Genomic DNA, 18,222 nt, shown 5'->3' with positions numbered 1-18,222 from the left:
ATGATGGAGAATATGCCAATCTCAGTTAGTCTGGCCAGGAAGGAAGCAGTTAAGAAAATTTAGTTGGCAAATGTAAATAGCAGTATCACATAAGGACAGTGTGTTCCAAGCCAAGCACTTTGTTGTGTGCAAAAGTATGGACTGCATAGGTTAAAAAATAATTTTTGTAGCCATGAGTATTTTTTCTAGCCATGAATATGTGTCATGGAACATCTTGGGAGCAATATTTAAAATATAGGTGCTTCTTCATGTTTTATTATCACCTATATGTTGCACATAAGTTTTAAAAAGTATAGTATTATTTTTGAGGGTGAATGCTTTGTAAAAGAAAACATGATCAGGGAATTCTAAAAGTAACAAATAGTTGATAGATGATGCAAATTAATTCTCAAGGTTATTCTTGCATTCTAACATAACGGTAGAAGCAAAGTTAATCTTCAATCTTAAAAAATGAATGACATGAAATACAAGTTTACATATACAAGTCAGACTGCAGCCGAGAGAGCACTCACTGTAGGACAGAGTGAAGCTTGTATTTAAAACAATCACTCTGTGTCTTAAAACTGAGTAGTTTTGCAATACAAACACAAATTTCTTCCACATTTCATCTTTACACTTTCTATATATCCTGAGATTTTATAGAAGAGACTTCTTTGGCTTCAGTTGCCAAATAGTGGTTAAATACATATTTGCAACTTTATGTTTTTCAATAAATTTATTTATTTATTTATTTATTTTTGGCTGCGTTGGGTCTTCAATGCTGTGCGCGGACTTTCTCTAGTTGTCGCGAGGGGGGCTGCTCTTGGTTGCAGTGCGTGGGCTTCTCATTGCGGTGGCTTCTCTTGTTGCGGAGTGTGGGCTCTAGGCGTGCGGGCTTCAGTAGCTGTGGCACGAGGGCTCTAGAGCACAGGCTCTGTAGTTATGGCGCATGGGCTTAGTTGCTCTGTGGCATGTGGGATCTTCCCGGACCAGGGATTGAACCCATGTCCCCTGCATTGGTAGGTGGATTCTTTTTTAAAAAAATTAATTAATTAATTTTATTTTTGGCTGCGTTGGGTCTTCGTTTCTGCGTGCTGGCATTCTCTAGTTGCGGTGAGCAGGGGCTACTCTTTGTTGCAGTGCGGGGGCTTCTCATTGAGGTGGTTTCTCTTGTTGCAGAGCACGGGCTGTAGGCATGAGGGCTTCAGTAGTTGTGGCTCATGGGCTCTAGAGCGCAGGCTCAGTAGTTGTGGGGCATGGGCTTAGTTGCTCCGCAGCATGTGGGATCTTCCTGGACCGGGGCTCGAACCCGTGTCCCCTGCATTGGCAGGCGGATTCTTAACCACTGCACCGCAAGGGAAGCCCTGGTAGGCAGATTCTTAACCACTGTGCCACCAAGGAAGTCCCTATTTGCAACTTTAAAGCAAAAGTAAAATAAGCATTTTCGTTGTGGTATCAGGAGCACATCAATAGCCAAGGCACTTTCTGGCACCGACTTCTTATAGAGTCTGAGAGGGAAGACAACACCAATAATCCAAAATCCGTTAACCTTTTCTCATTGTCAAGATTACCTCAAATTCCTCTTATCCAAGGCCATTTTTTCAAAAGCTATTTTGAGCAAAATAATTGTCATAGCAGATTATAAAATGGATATGCAATGCCTCCAGGTATCCGTTTAACCTTTGGATCACACCGAATGACCAGAAAGGGAACGACCCAGTTATTTTGAGATCTTGGGGAATCATCTTCCTAAGTTGTTCTTTCAACTATTGACTGACATTGAAGGACTGTGTAAAAGATCCATAGTAAACTCTCAAGTGTCATTGTTGAAGAGATGCTGTTGAAACTGACCATTACACTATCCCAGGCTTCTTTTGAAGGACTCATGGAAGAAATTTTTCACAGAAAATAAGTTTACTTCTCTTATAGACATTGTGAATGTTAGAACTACTGTGTTTTCTTTGTTACTTTGTGTTTTAGTTTGCCAGGCCTGCCATAATACAATACTGTAGGCTGGGTGGCTGACACAACGGAAATTGATTTTCTCACAGTTCTAGGGCAAAGTTGGTTTTTCCTGAGGCTTCTCTCCTTGGCTTATAGATGGCTGCTTCTTGCTGTGTCCTCACATGGCCTTTTCTCTGTGCACACATGCCGCTGGCATCTCTTCCTCTTCTTATAAGGTCAGCAGTCCTATTGGATTAGAGCCTCACCCTTATGACCTCATTTAACCTTAATTACCTCTTGAAAGGCCTTATCTCCAAATATAGTCACATTTGGGGATTAGGGCTTCAGCATATGACTTTTAGGGGAACACAGTTCTGTCTGTAACACTTTGATAGCTGGGAATTTGAGAGGCAAATCTGTGTAACACAGTAAACAGTATCAGAAAACACTTGACATTATTTTTCTATCCATATTTTCCCTTTAACTTGATATTCTTTTCTTTCTTTTTTCATACATACTATATTTTTTGTAAGCTACCTTAAAACTTTTTATAAGACAGAGGGCAAATAAGTAATTAAATAAATAAATTCTTATCTTTAGTAGATTTTTATGGATATTTGCTCACTGAAATGATCAGAAGGAATTGTATTCCTGGGGGCCAAAAGATGCTGGAGGAGGTTCTGTGATCATACTCCTCTGAGTATACTTACTTATTTATATAAGTGTTTAGGTTTATAATATATACTTATATCAATGTTTAGGCTTATATATTATAATGGATCAGTTGTTTATCCCTTTGATAATATAATAGAACATCAATGGAATTAAGATTTTATAGACAATGAAGTTGTTTTCCTAATTGTGTCAATTCTTCTTTCTCTTATTCTAGAAAAGTTTTATCAAAAAAGAACAACAGTCTGTCAAGCCAGAATCAAAGCCACAACCCAGGTATATCTTTTATATGATAGCAGGAAAGTTTAAATTAATATGCTTGCTTTTGGTTTTATCCTGACTTAAGTATCTGCTTTAAAGAAATGTAGGTTGTTGAAAGCTCAAGTTTTCAACGTATCTTTTTCAAAGTTCCCATTTAATTTGACTAAGGCAAGGATAAAAAATTCTTATTTTTTTGAGTGTATTAATGCTCATTCAGTAGACCAGGCTGTAGGTTTACTTTGCAGTGGCAAGTAAAAGCATTGTAAACAGTACTGTATGATGTTTCAGCAGTTTTGTTTATTAGAAACTGTGTCCTGCAATTCACTATGGTACAGCATGCCTTTCAGTGACTCTGTGAGGCATTCTTAAGTTTGCTCTGCTTCTTTGTGTAGCAAATTTTTTGTCAAACTTTTGTGAAAAAATAACTGATTTTGTGAGATAGATTGGAGAGTGAGATGGAAAGAAGGGATTATGGAAAATTAACAGTGAAGTTTCTGAAAAGGACAGGTTTCAGACCTGTGCTTTCTTTTTCACTGGTAACACATTAATTTATTAATTCACCAGATATTATTTTTGTACTGACTCGGTGCAAAGCTCTGTGTCAAGCCATATAGATGCAAATAGCAAAAGGGTAAACCTTGGAGACTGAAGTTTGTCAGAGCAACCAGTTTGCAAAACTTACCCCCTAATAAATACAGGTTTATTCAAATATATTATTCAGGCTACCTTCTCTTACTTGACATCCTTCTTAATTCCTTCTCTCAATTACTCAAAAGGTGTGGTCCATAATCCCTCATTCACAATTCCAAAATCTGGAAAGCTCCAGAAACTGAAAGTTGATGTCACCTAAGGTGGTGCCAAAACTCTTAGTGTCAAAACCTGACCTGAAGTAATAAGTGATCATGATTACTCATAGTCTCTACTTTTCCCACTTCATGTGAATATTCATACTTTGCATACATATTAACACTAATTATATTAGCTAATTAATATTAATATGTTCAATGATGGGATACTGCCCCAGACTCTACTTAAATGTTACATAATATATGGTATGCATGCTATATTAATTTCCTAGACTTTGAAACAAAGTCTGAATTCCCAAATACATCTGACTCTAAGGTTCAAGTATTATGGAATTGCACTATATGGTGAATCTTGGCCAAATATGACTGTGAAATAATGCCAAACAATTGTTTAAACCTCCAATAAATAAATATCCAGTTTAAGATTACATGTTTTCTGTGAGTTAGTCTCATAATAAATTTAGTAGTAGCTAAATTCATTAGTAGTAGCACTCATTCTGTGCTTAGTTTGTACGAGGTACTTTCATATAACTCCCATAACAACACATGATGTATTTTATTATCACCATTTTACTGATTCAACTGAGGTTGAATATTTCACTTAGGGTTAATCAGCTAGTCTGTGATAGAGCTGGATTCAAACGTAGGTCCTTTAATTGCAGTCTTTGCTACATACTATAAGCTAAATTATGCCAGAATGATCCCTGGCTAAAATTTCAAGTTCTGTGAGAGCAGGGGTGGTTGATTCTGTTAACATTTCTATCTATAGCTCATGGCACAATCCCAGCAATGTAGTAGATACTCAGAAAATATAACTGAACAAATGAACAATTTCCAGAGGAAAAGGAAAAACAGATTGTGTCTTGTCTTGCTCAGAAAATTTTCTTTCAGTCTTTCATAGTTTATTCATTTAACAAGAAACATTAAACACCTGCTGTATTAGATGTTAAGGACGGGGTGAACAAGAGAGACTCCTTACATTTGTGGAATTTAAAGCCTAGGCAGAGTTCTCAGTTGCTGTTCACCATGGAGGGAGACAGAAATTGGAGTTTAAGTCCTTTCAGATGACAGGACTTAGTAAACACCTCAGTCTCTCCATGGAAATCTTAGAAGGCCAACACCTACGGAATGGAGATTATACCCCAGAACTAAGGAATTCACCTTAGTACAAGGGACGAAACAAACAGATTCACCCTAAAAAAAGCATAAAACTAAGCCTCAACAAGTTCAAGATGATAAACCAGTAACTTAGCTACCACCTAGAATTAAAAAACAATCAACATTCTTTCAAGGACAGTAACATAATCCACAATCCCTACAATGTACAATGTTTAGTACACAACAAATAAAATGTTAGACACGTTAAGAAACAGGAAAATCTGGGTTACATCAAAGAAAAAGATATCCCAAATGTTAGAATTAGCAGACAGGAGCTCGAAAGCAGTTATTATAAATGTTCAAGAACTTAAAGAAAAAGATGTTCCTAATAACAGAGAATCCCAGTGCATAAATGGAAAATATAAGGACAATAATCAAATGAAAGTTCTGGAACTGAGAAATAACGTATCTGATGTGAAAATTTCATTGAATGGTTGAACACCATATTGGAGAAGGCAGTAGAGAAGATTAGTAAACTTGTAGATCTATAGAGACTAATCTGAACAAAACGATTGATTGAGAACAAAATGAACAAAGCCTGATGGGCCTATAAATTAATAACAAGTGGCCTATCATATGTGAATTGGAGTCTCAGAAGAAGAGAACTAGAATAAGGCAGAAAAAGTAGTTGAAGAAATAGTAGCTGGGGGCTTCCCTGGTGGCGCAGTGGTTAAGAATCCGCCTGCTAGTGCAGGGGGCATGGGTTCGAGCCCTGGTCCGGGAAGATCCCACATGCCATGGAGCAGCTAAGCCTGTGTGCCACAACTACTGAGCCTGTGCTCTAGAACCCACGAGCCACAACTACTGAAGCCCGTGTGCCTAGAGCCCGTTCTCTGCAACAAGAAGCCACCGCAATGAGAAGCCCGCGCACTGCAATGAAGAGTAGCCCCCGTTCGTCGCAACTAGAGAAAGACCACGTGCAGCAACGAAGACCCAACGAGCCAAAAATAAATTAATAAAATAAATACATTTATTAAAAAAAGAAAGAAAGAATAGCTGGAAATTTCCAAATTTAATGAAAAACATCTTTATGCATCCAAGAAGACATCACATCTAAGCAAGATAAACACAAGAAAAAACACATAGGCATATCATAGGCAAAGAGTTGAGAATTAAAGGCAAAGAAAAACCTTTGAAATAACCAGCAGGGAAAAATACACATTGTACAAAGGGTTACAATTCTGAGAATGATGGACGTCTTCTCACTGGAAATGATGCAGACCAGAAGGCAATGAAATTATATATTTAAAGTGCTAAAAGAAAGAAGATTATCCACTGATAATTCTGTATCTAGTGAAACTATCTCACAGTATTGAGGCTGAAGAAAGAAATTTTCAGCTAAATTAAAGAAATGAGAATATACTGCCAACTAATCTGTTTTTCACAAATGTTAAAGGAAGCTCTTCATGCTGAGAGAAATGACACCTGTTGTATATTTGAATCTACAAGAAGAAATAAAGAACATTGAACATAGAAAATATATGATGAAAATATATGAAAAAGAATATTTTTTCCAATTATTTTTAAATTGAACATTTTAGACAAAATCATAACATTATTATGGTACTTATAAGTAGGTAGATGCAAAAATATATATGACAATGCTAGCAAAATAATGGACTTATACTTTTGCAAGTTTCTTTCATTTTATGTGTAGTGGTATTAATTCTAAGTAGAGTGTGAAGAAAGCAAATTGTAATTCCCAGAGCAACCACTAATACAAAAAGATAAACCTAAAAGATAATACTAAAATGGAATATCAAAAACTATTTGGTTATTCCAAAAGAAGACAGGAGAGGGAGAACATATAATGGGTGAGTAAAAAACAAATAGTAAAATGGTAGACTTAAACCCAACTGTACCAACATTTATATTTCATATACAGAATAAACGTGCAGTTAAAAGTAAGAGCTTGTCAGGATGTATAAAAAAGCAAGAGCCAAGTCTATGCTGTTTATAAGAGATGAACATAAAAAGGCATTAATTGGAAGTAAAAGGTTAGAGAAAAGATACACAATGAAAAAAAGGTAGCAGAAGAGTGCTAGAGTGGCTATACATCAAAGTAGACTTCAAGGATGATTTCCAGAGATAAAGAGGACACTTCATAATTGTAAAAGAATGAATTAATCAGAATTAGATAATAATCCTAAATGTGTATGACTTAATAATAGAGCTTTAACACAAATAAAGCAGAAATTGACAGGATTAAAGAATAAAATGGACAACTGCATAATTATGACTGGAATTTTTTTACATGTCTTTTAGTAATTGATAGGAAAATTAGTAAAAAGAGTAAATGACAACATAGCAGATTTGAACATACAGTCAACTGATTTGAACTAATTAACGTTTGTAGACTACAACCAACAAATGTAGAAGATACTTTTTTTTTTAAGTGCATGTGCAACATTTGTTATAGAGATAAGAACAGAAAGCAATGAAATAAAAAACAGAAACAATAAAGCAAATTAAGAAAGCCAAAAGTTGTTTTTTTGAAAAGATTAGTAGAATTTGTAAGCTCCTAACAAAACTAAGAAAAAGAGATAAAACATAAATTACCAATATTAAAAATGAAAGAAGTGGAATAACTATATATTCTATAGACATTAAAAGGAGAAAAGATTATATGAATAAGTTCATGCCTACCACATTCAGCAACTGAGATGAAATGGACAAATTCTTGAAAAAAGACAACATACCAAAACTGACACAGAACAAATAGAAAATCTGAGTAACCCATATCTATTAAAGAAATTGAATTTGTCATCAAAAACCTTTTCACAAAAAGACCTGCTTTAAGGAAAAAAATACTATATATTTTTAAACTATTTGATGGTGTTAGCTTATCTTCTTGTGTAAGTCTTTTTCCTGTAAATATCCTTTACCTGGTTAGTTTGAGTGGGAAGTCTTTTTTTTTCTCATAGGTATTACTAAAGTAAAATTTAGTCCAGCCCTTTCAATAATAAAAAGTTGTACAGTCTGAAAGGTGAGTGTTTATTGTATTTATTTTCCTGGAGCCAACCAGCTACTCTGAATGCTAAGCATTTTCCTGTACCATCTGCCATCTGTTGCAGCATAAAGAGCTGTGGCAGTTTTGCAGGGACATCTAGCTAACTTTGGCAGGGCTGTCATAAACATTTTAGAGGATGATGGCTGAAGGGAAGGGAAGTTTAGAGATCACTTGATTCAATTCTTTTAATTTCCAGGTGAGAAAGTAAAAGTTTAAAAAGATTAAGTGTCTTCTTCAAGGTCACAAAAGTAAAAAGAAAAAAAAACCCCAAAATTGTTACTAGAGTCCAACACTCAATTCACAGTGTTCTTACTCAGTCATGCTGCTTTTGTGCCATTTGTGTCTTAAATTTTAACAGCCTTTCTGATGATTACTTAAGAGAAGTAGACTGAAACTAATGAATTAGCAAGTACAAGAGTGGCTCTAGTGATTAAAACATATTACTAGATAGAATTCTGGAGAAAGAGAGATAAAAGAAAGTGAAACAATGTGAAAACAGAGTGAAGTAGTGAATGATATAAAACTAAATATTTCACATGCAGACACATTTCATTGAAAATATTTAAGTGAAACACTATTAAGATTTTCTTCTTCATTTGAAATCCTATACCATTTCTGTCATAGAAATTCTGTGAAACTTTAGAATCCAAATGTTGGGACCCTTTAAGCTTGTCTTAAAGAATTTTTCTTGTTAGAGAGAAATCTCCCATATATTTTCAGCTAGAGGTTCCTGTAAAGTCTGCATGAGACAGAGTATATTATAACCTTCCATCAGTCATCTGTCAATTTCAGTAAGGTACTGGCCAATTTCTAAAGTACTTTTGCATTTCAAGGGTGAAAATATGTCACACATATATCACCATTGCCAGGCTACAATAAATATAAGAGAGTTTGGTTTTTTTCCCCTCTTCTTAGTTATAGAAAAAAAAAAAATGATGGAATTCATTTACCCATAGCCACAAGCTTTGAGAGAACTCTCTACAGCTGGCAAATAGAACTGGTTTATGCACCCACTCAGCAGTGTTTTTTTTTTTTAAGATGAAGACAGTTTTTTGGTTTTTTTTTTTAAACTTTGGGTTTATTTATTTATTTATTTATTTACTTACTTATTTATGGCTGGTGTTGAGTCTTCGTTTCTGTGCGAGGGCCTTCTCTAGTTGCGGCAAGTGGGGGCCACTCCTCATCGCGGTGCGGCGGGCCTCTCACTATCGCGGCCTCTCTTGTTGCGGAGCACAGGCTCCAGACGCGCAGGCTCAGTAATTGTGGCTCACGGGCCCAGTTGCTCCGCGGCATGTGGGATCCTCCCAGAGCAGGGCCCGAACCCGTGTCCCCTGCAGTGGCAGGCAGACTCTCAACCACTGCGCCACCAGGGAAGCCCTCAGCAGTGTTTTTTAAGGAGGCAGTCACTTGGCTGTTAAAAGGTTGGGATGGGAAGTTGAGCAAACTAAAAATGCTGTTCCTGCACTTGATTTGGAATTACTGCAAATTTGGGCACCCACTCCGGTTCTTGAGAGGGAAGGGAACCTGTTACCTTATATGGATAAAGAGTGGTAGATAAGGCAGAGTTATAATTATTTTTGTCCTAATCTTCAGTGATCATGAACCTAAAATGCATATTTTCACATTTCTATTTTTTTTGTCCATCTTCTTGTGTTTTCAACTGTAAAGATCTCAAAATTTAGAAGGAGAGAAATAAATATAACAGTAGTGCTTAGGTCCATTTGCTATATACAATTATGTATACAGATGTATATAAGACTTTTCATTAGCAGCATTATTAAACAAAGAACTATAATGCTCAAATCCAGCACATTTAGGATAAATTTACCAGGTTCCAGATTCCACACAGTGGCTACTTGATTTTATTTTGGGGTTCTTAAATATATATTTGTGTTATTTTTATGAGGGATATGGTCTTATTGTCTTGATTTTCAATTCTGCTAAAAATATTCATTTCATACACACCCTTGCCCAACATTTAGAGAATATAATTTTCATAAATGAACAATATAAAGCAAAATTATTTGATTTCGGAATGCAAGTTTCTATTTCCTCAATATTTCAATTTAAACGGTAAATTTTGAAATTTTAGAACTCCGTAAATGTCAGAAGATGGTTAGAAATCCTTAAGGTTAAAGTATGGTTGAGAAAGCCTAAAACGTTTTTTAAGGGAAAAGAAAGGTTATGATGAGCTTTTCAAAGTAAGCCAAGCAATTTCAGTTCAAATAGAATTGCCAAAGGAACGTTTTTACAAGTTTTGTTTTTCAAAGTAAAATACTTTATGTAAGATTTCTTTTTTTTTTTTTTAAAGTTTTACTTGATTTTATTTATTTATTTATTTTTGGCTGTGTTGGGTCTTCGGTTCGTGCGAGGGCTTTCTCCAGTTGCGGCAAGCGGGGGCCACTCTTCATAGCGGTGCGGGAACCGCTCTTCATCGCGGTGCGCGGGCCTTTCTCTATCGCGGCCCCTCCCGTCGCGGGGCACAGGCTCCAGACGCGCAGGCTCAGCAATTGTGGCTCACGGGCCCAGCTGCTCCGTGGCATGTGGGATCTTCCCAGACCAGGGCTCGAACCCGTGTCCCCTGCATTAGCAGGCAGATTCTCAACCACTGCGCCACCAGGGAAGCCCTATGTAAGATTTCTAAACCAGGAAGAATTAAAGCCCAATAGATGTAATTCTTAATTTGTAATTTTTAAAAAGTAATATGTACACAGATTACAGTATATATGTTTATGTTTTTATACTGATAAAGGTAAAAAGTGAATGATATTTTGCAATGAAGTGGGATCTTGTCTTTTCCTAGCATCATCTTTTTTTAATCTTTCCATTAACTTCTTCATGCTTAACACATTTTCTCTTATTTTGTGTGGTATCATTAATATAAAAATATCAAAAGCGGTTTATATTATTAACTAAAAGGAAATAATACATTAGCACACAGAGTTCATTCTCAATATCTAGGCGAACATTGTGAACCAGGATTGTAATCTACTGTACTATTACCATGACATTGTACTTTTATTTTCTGTGACAAAGATTTCTTCATATATCTTCCTTGAGGTCCACTTGAATTTGTTTGGCACCTCTAACTATATTGCAAATAGTATCTCCTTCTTTGTTCAGATAAACTATTGTATTTTATGAATAAAACACATATTCTCTTTTGATGTCTTTCAGCAGTGAGCTGTTAATTCTTTGCAGATTCATCTGACTTTAGTGATAAATTTTCCTTTCGTTGAATTTCTAAAGTACATAATTGTTTTTTAAAATGACTGACTGATTTCCAAGTACAGAATAGAAAAATTGATGGGTCTTTAACTCATAGAGGAAAAATATTCTATCGTTAATTCATAATGTTAAAGTTGTAAGAAGTTCAAAAGGTGGTCATCAGCCCTTCACCTTTTTACTATTTAGTTTGTTTCAATTCTGGATGATAAAAACATTGTTTAAATATACCATCTATGAAGTGTACCATTTTAGAACCCTTAAGTTCCTCTCTTTTTTTCATTCTTTGGGATTCCAAGCATCCAGATAGTTCATGTAAATATGTAGATGAGGAATCATTATATATTTTCCCTTCCTATTTTGTAGAATGCTAGAACTGAAAGGGTAGTAGTAACCGGATATGACTCACAAATATGTTACTGAAAGGCAAAACTGTGCTAAGAACTCTAAATTTTCTCTTTTTTGATACAATAGAATATAGTACATTTACTGGCATATCTAAGTATGAAATTCACATTTCAGAGTCTGGAGATTTAGCTAGGTACTTTAATGTTTCCTTTATATCTCTAAAATTACTGCATTTGTCCATCATCATTTTTTCTGAAATGGGTCAAGTCCTCTTATTTTATCTCAAAACAATTTTACAGTTTACCACCTAATAACTTTCCTTTGGTCTCTTCTAAAATTTGTTAATTACTAATGTAATATTAGCTTGTTTATGGTATCTTCTGTGAACAGATTTTTTTTTCTGGGTCAGTACCCAGCCTAAGCATTTTTTGAAAATAAATTTATAATGGATAATATTTCTCCAGTGATACTTCCTCTAGTTGTATTTTGTCTTTGGGGAATTATAGAATCTCAGAGTTTAAGGAACCTTAGAGATTTCCTACTGAAAACCTCTATCCAAAGGGTGAATCTCCTCTATAACATGGTACCTACATCACCTCTACTTGAAAACTCCAGGGATTAGTAATTACTCTGTTCAAGTGGAATCCATTTCATTCTAATTAGTGCCCTGACTTTGACAGTTCTCTCTGTGAGGCTCAGCACCTATCCCCCTTGAGCTGGTACCCACTGGTCCTGATTCTGTCTTCTTGAAGCCACTCTAGTTAACAATTCTTTCTTTAGATTCTCTCTTTCTATACACACACACACACACACACATATCTTTATTAGATTTATATATTTATTAGGATGCTAATTCAAATTAGCTTAAGCAAAATGGTAATTAAATCTGTTTGCTCATATAAGTAGAGATTCCAAGAGTGTGGAGTATGTCGGACATCTGTTCTTTTTATCTGTTTAACATCTTAGGCTCAACAGATTCAACAGGTTCAAGTAATGTCTTCAGGATGTGCTCTCCTTTCATTCATTTTAAATCTCTGCTTGCCCCTGTTTGGCCTTAAAACCTCTTACTACAGACTTTTTCTCCATGTGGTAAGCAAAATGGTTGGCTTCCAGCTGTTTGTAATTGACTTACTTCCTGCTCTTACCAGAAAGAAAGGTCTCTTATTAGACACACACACACACACACACACACACACACACACACACACACAGAAATATTCTGGATGACCTTCCAGCTTGGATGACATGGCCAGCCCTAGACAAATCCTAGTCATACGAGTGGAGAAGGAGAAGTGCAATTCCACAAGGGAAAGGAGGTGAAAACAGAGGAAAGGAACAGGTGCCCACCATACTCAAAAGTATCCCTCTTGAAGTGTGACGCTTAGGAAAGAACACAGTATTTCAGATGTAATTTTATGAATACAGTGTAGAGTGGAACCAAACTGTAGATATTCTAGATCAATTCATGAAGCCCATCATATGTCAGCTTTGGGGGTCAGTTTCTTAAGGACAATACTCACATTGATTTCAATTCTGAAAAATAAATAAAACCCCAAACAAGCAAACCCTGAGCCTTTCTCAGATATTCTAATGTATCCCTATTCTGTTCTTTTGCTATCCCTCCCTTCTTTTCTTTCTCTATCCCTTTTTTTCTTCCCTTCATCTATTATATATTGCCAGGTACACAAGGAAAAGTAGTTGCTGTTAGGGCATTCAGAGTATAGAGGGGTGACAGACCCAGAGAATTAAGTTATGTGGTAACTACAATGATGGAGGAAAGGTACCTAACCATCCTCATGAGTCTGAGAGGAATTATTTGTACAATCATATATATTAACCAATTGCAGAGCTTTATAAGCAAAGCTATCACATTTCAACATTGGATTTAGCTCCTTATCACTTTCGCCTGAGATAGCTCACACGTTACCTTTTCAATAATCCCACACCAGCCATAACACACTATTTAAAATTGCAATTTCCACCCCTGCTAGCTCTCCCTAACTTCCTTACTCTGCTTTATTTTCTATCAAAGCATACATTGCCTTCTAACATACTCAATAATTAACTTGTTTACTGTGATTACTGTCTGTCTCTCCCACTAGAACATAAGCTTAATGAGGACAGGGAATTTTCTATGTTTTATTTATCAGTGTATCCTCAATGCTAGAAGAGTATCTTACACTAAATGAATGAATGAATGAATGAGTAAATGAATATATATTTGTTCAATGCATGGATTAAATTTTTGGATCTTTTCTCTGCCTTCTAATGATTTTTTTCCCTTTCAGGAATTTATAACTCCTGTCTCAGACTTTCTTCTCCTTCCTGGGTATCTTCACTGGGATATCCCATAACCGTCTCTCAAAATTGAAATAATTATGTTTTCCCTTCCCCATGTCTTCTCTCCTATATTCCCTATCTCAGCTAGTAATGACACTATCCACCCTACCACCCAAGACTGCCCAGTCAGCCTATATTTCTCTACCTTGTTTACAAAGATTTTATGAGAATCTTGAAATTTGCCCTCCTGAAATTGAGAAACATCATAAATCATTCCCTGGTATAGTAATATAGTGAAAACAAAACAAAACAGTAATAAAATTAAAACAAAGGAAATGAATTTAGGATGGCATGGCATCCTTTTTGTACACATTCTGGCTCTTGGCACCACTACTACTTTCTTTAGTTCTTCACATACCATCTGATTGATAACTAATACGATCTGATATTAAACAAACACAAGGCCACCTGCTTTCGTCAAGGAAGCAAGGAAGCACCCTCGCCCCCCAACTCATTTCTAATAAAAACCTCCCTCTGGGCCAACTTGCAGAAAACCAAACTGACTGTATCTTCTGGCTGTGTTTACATTGACAGGAACAAGAGGGCTTAACTACAAGGAAGTGGTATAAGCTGGCTGAACTTGAAATTGGGACAAAGGTCTCTCTACAACTATTTATCATCTCATTTTAGTGCTAAAATTCCTGCCCAAGGGCACCATGTTGGTTCCCTCTGCTTCTGACCCAAACTCCAAAGGACCATAAAAGGGCAGAAAAGAGGTGCAGACCCTGGTCCAGGAAATCACCACCCATTTCCATGAACCTAAATGACAAGACCTCTGCCCCATACCGCCCCTTTAGCCCCTTTTCCTATGAAAATCTCACCCTTGCCTACACTCAGGGAGAAGGGGCTTTTAGAACAAGACCTCCTCCTTCCCCATTCCTTGGTCAATGAATAATTTTTCTGTCTGCTGCTATAAAAAGTAATTTCACCTTATTGATGCGAACAATAACCGGGTAGGGAAAGAAGCAGACATTATTGGTAACAATTCCTGTGTGGAATCAGAAGGAAAACATCTGAGAAACAGCAAGCAGAATAATGAGAGGGAGAACACATAAGTTCTCATCTCTAAATCACAGTAATCCTACCCAGAAAAGTAAAATAAGAATGAATGGATATCTCAAGCAGAGAAAATCAGATTTTCCATTACTTTTTCTTGGAAGCACTCATACAGAGGGAGAGTAGGGAGGCAGAAGCATGGGGAGAGGGGGTTACAAAGTCCCATCCCTCTCCAGGTTGTTCCAAAGACTGTCCACATTTTCTGTTTTTCTAGTAGAATTTGACCTGCTTTCTGACCACCACTCTGAGTGTGCTTGCTTGAGGGTCTCCTCAATTCCTGGAAATGACAGTCCCTAAAACAGTTATGTGGTTGGGAGTAAAACATTGAGTATAATATCAGAAATTGTGTTTAGAATCACCTGAACTGTTGTGGGGATTTATTTCATTACCTAAAGCCCGGTTCCAGGGAAAAGGAATCTGTGGACAGGCACCCATCTTCATTGTCTGCTCTTTTGGAGCAGAGATGAGAGAGACGGATGGCAGGGGGTAGAGCCAGCTCTTCTCCATAACTGACCAAAGTTTGGGTTGAGAGCAAAGGGCTACCCCAAGAGGAATAAATGAATGTTTTGGGAGAAAGACTATACAACTCATTATGTTCCCTAGTGCATAGATAAGCTCGTGAAAAATGGACAATTCTGGTCGCTGTGCCACAGAAAAATCAGCTCCCATTACACCTTTGGCATAAACACCCTAGTCATGACGGACATCTTCAGCGGTAATTTTTTTCAGTGCCCTTCAGATAAAAACACGTAGGTACAATAAAAAGGTGGTTTAAATGTTTGTTTTAGAGAGAATTCCCTGGAAGTGCATCATGCTTACCTTGCCCATAATGTCAGAATCAATTAAATTTGAACAAAACCAGTGTTTCCTCTCTGCTTTTGTTTTTGTATTGTCTGAAATGATAATTTCAGTTTAATTCATAACAAATAGTGTTCCTCCAAAAAGCTGATATGTGCAGGAAAGAATAATTGCATTTTTTTGAACTGAATTTGGAATTTAAAAAGCTCTATCTTGTTTTGAGGAAGAACTGTTAGAAACTTGAAACCAAGCAGCAGCAGCAGCAAAAATAAAACCCATTTTTCCAGAGATATGACATGATGGGCTGGGAGAACGTCTTCCTAGGAAAATCAGGTATGGGGGCAGGGAGAAGAAATCCTCCCAGCCCATTGTATCATTTGCATTTCTGGATAGGTACTAGTTAGAGCACTTGAGGTTGTAAACTGTTGAAGCCAAGTACCCTCAGAGGCTTTAAATAGAATATCAACCTCACCCTTTAATATGATCTAGTGAAAGAGATTGCTATGGAACTGGGAGCTACCCAAAATAGGAAGGGTCTTGGTTTTTTTGGCTCAGGGCAGGCTAGCATTGTGAGGAATGATCAGAACACAAAAAAAGTGTGGAAAGCACAGAAGAAAACACATCTCATTCACATATTTAAACTATTTAAAATTTTTGCCTTAACTAAACTTGTGTCTATCTTCCACTTCAGGAGGATTGCACCTATTTTTAAAAGTTCCAGGAATTCTGTTTTGATTTTTTTTAAGTGAATAGGTTTTGCTAGCATGAAGTACTAAACCCTTGGGAAGATTTGAAAATGGAGTACTAAATAATATTGAGACAAGATTTTTCATGGAAATGTGTAACATCCCTGTTCTTAAAAATCTCTATCACCCATGCTGAATTTAATGCATTGTTTTTAAACTGAACAGACCTCATATAGGACATTAAAGTAAGCCACACTTGTTTCACTTGTTAGCCAAGTTGCTTTCAGATCCAACATTCAAAGCATGAGGGCATCACGTGTTTCTGCTTCAAGGCTGCAAGTACAGGAAACGAAAGCCCTTGACACAGCTTGGTAGCAGAGGATCCAAATCAGAGTAAATTGTGTAAATTATAACTAAATTACAAAGCATTTGGACAAAGCAGGCATGATAGTCTAATCAGGAAAGCGGTGATATTTACTTCTCGATAATGCAGGTTGGAAGAGGAATTGGGGGTAGGGAGGCATCACAAATCTCTTTTAATGTATTTCCGAACTTGGCAACCTGAACTGATTTTGTCACATATTTGCAGCTTAAAAAGTATTTGGCTTTTACAACAGCCAAAATAAGTGTCCTTTAATTACTTTCAACCTATGAACAGATGGGCAAAGAGTGCTTTTATAAATGGAACATACAAAATACTTCAGTATCAGCCAAAACTAATTAGTAGCAATATCTGAAACAAACTCTAAAACTGATGTAGTGTTTAATATATATTATCATATAAGCATTAGCAGTTGAAAGGAAATTCCCTGTTCAAATGTTTGCCAAGCTCAGTGTCTAATGTTTAGATATGATTAACTTACTAATTAACTTATTGTATCTTTTCTCACATGCAATCTTGTTTAATGATTCCTTCTCTGTCTGAAAACTATTTGATCTGATACCTTGATCATAGCCTAGATTCACAGGTAGGTAACTTGATTCTACCTCTTGATGGGTGGGGCTATAAAATCACATTGCAAAGATAGGGACATAAGGAAGCATTAATTGGCCATCAGTGCAATCAGTTTATCACAGTGAGCTCCTAATACATTTATATTAATAATATTTTAGTTGTTATATATTTAACTTAAGGAGGAGACTTTGATTTCTTTTCATGGTTTGGACTTGGATAAATAGGACAGCTTTCAATGTATTGACTATTTCAATATATTCAATAGTAGTGCTGAATTAAGTAAAACTGTGGATCATTGTACTGAGTTCAAAGATCATGGGGATAATCAAGGAAAAGGCATGGCCATGAAGTGGCAATGGCACATAACAAGCTTTATCTGGGCATCATATGGACAGCTTTGCATGAGAGGGGAAGTCCCTCACAGCAGAAGACCTTCTAGAGATCATGACATAGAGCCATCACCCAGAAGGGGAAGAGGGTAAGGGAACTCCTGTGGGAGTGGGAGAGTCAGAGGGGGGCTTACATGTCTACGTGATATCACTCACAGCAAGATGAGGATGTCTCTGGGTCAGAGAGCTCCAGTGGGCAGCAGTGGCTTGTGGTCTTTTATGGCCTCAAGGTTTGTCTTATCTATGGCTAGTAGATGTTGGTTATAGTTTCATGGGACATGCAAAACAGGCAGGCTCTAAATGGCTAAAAAATATGCTTGTTTGGGCCATATTTAAAACAATTGGATGTTTAAGAATTTTGAGTTTGGAGCCAACAGGCTTTTGAGCTAATCCTTGCCTAACGTAAGAAGTAAACAACATAGGGGCCAATATACAAGGGCCATTTTTGACTCATTTATGTAACAACTATGCCACACATACCTTGCCATTTCTAGCATTCCTCCTCTTATATAGTGAAGGAAAAAAATCTTTGGTATGGTCTTTCAGCCATCTGGGACACCCAAAAGATAGGTTAAAAAGACATCACAACAGTTTG

The 18,222-nt window shown here is 36.5% G+C and overlaps 1 protein-coding gene across 1 annotated transcript in view; it reads left to right on the top strand.

Moving 5' to 3' along the window:
• The window catches only part of IQCM (IQ motif containing M), a 352,356-nt gene that overhangs the window by 119,977 nt on the left and 214,157 nt on the right, over positions 1-18,222 (top strand). The window contains 1 exon segment of the mRNA XM_028168309.2: positions 2,813-2,871. Within this exon segment, the coding sequence (XP_028024110.2) occupies positions 2,813-2,871 (59 nt within the window).

The sequence above is a fragment of the Balaenoptera acutorostrata genome, chromosome 5 (genome assembly GCF_949987535.1).
Source record: "Balaenoptera acutorostrata chromosome 5, mBalAcu1.1, whole genome shotgun sequence".
Lineage (NCBI taxonomy): Eukaryota > Metazoa > Chordata > Mammalia > Artiodactyla > Balaenopteridae > Balaenoptera > Balaenoptera acutorostrata.
This window is presented reverse-complemented; position numbering and strand designations above follow the sequence as displayed.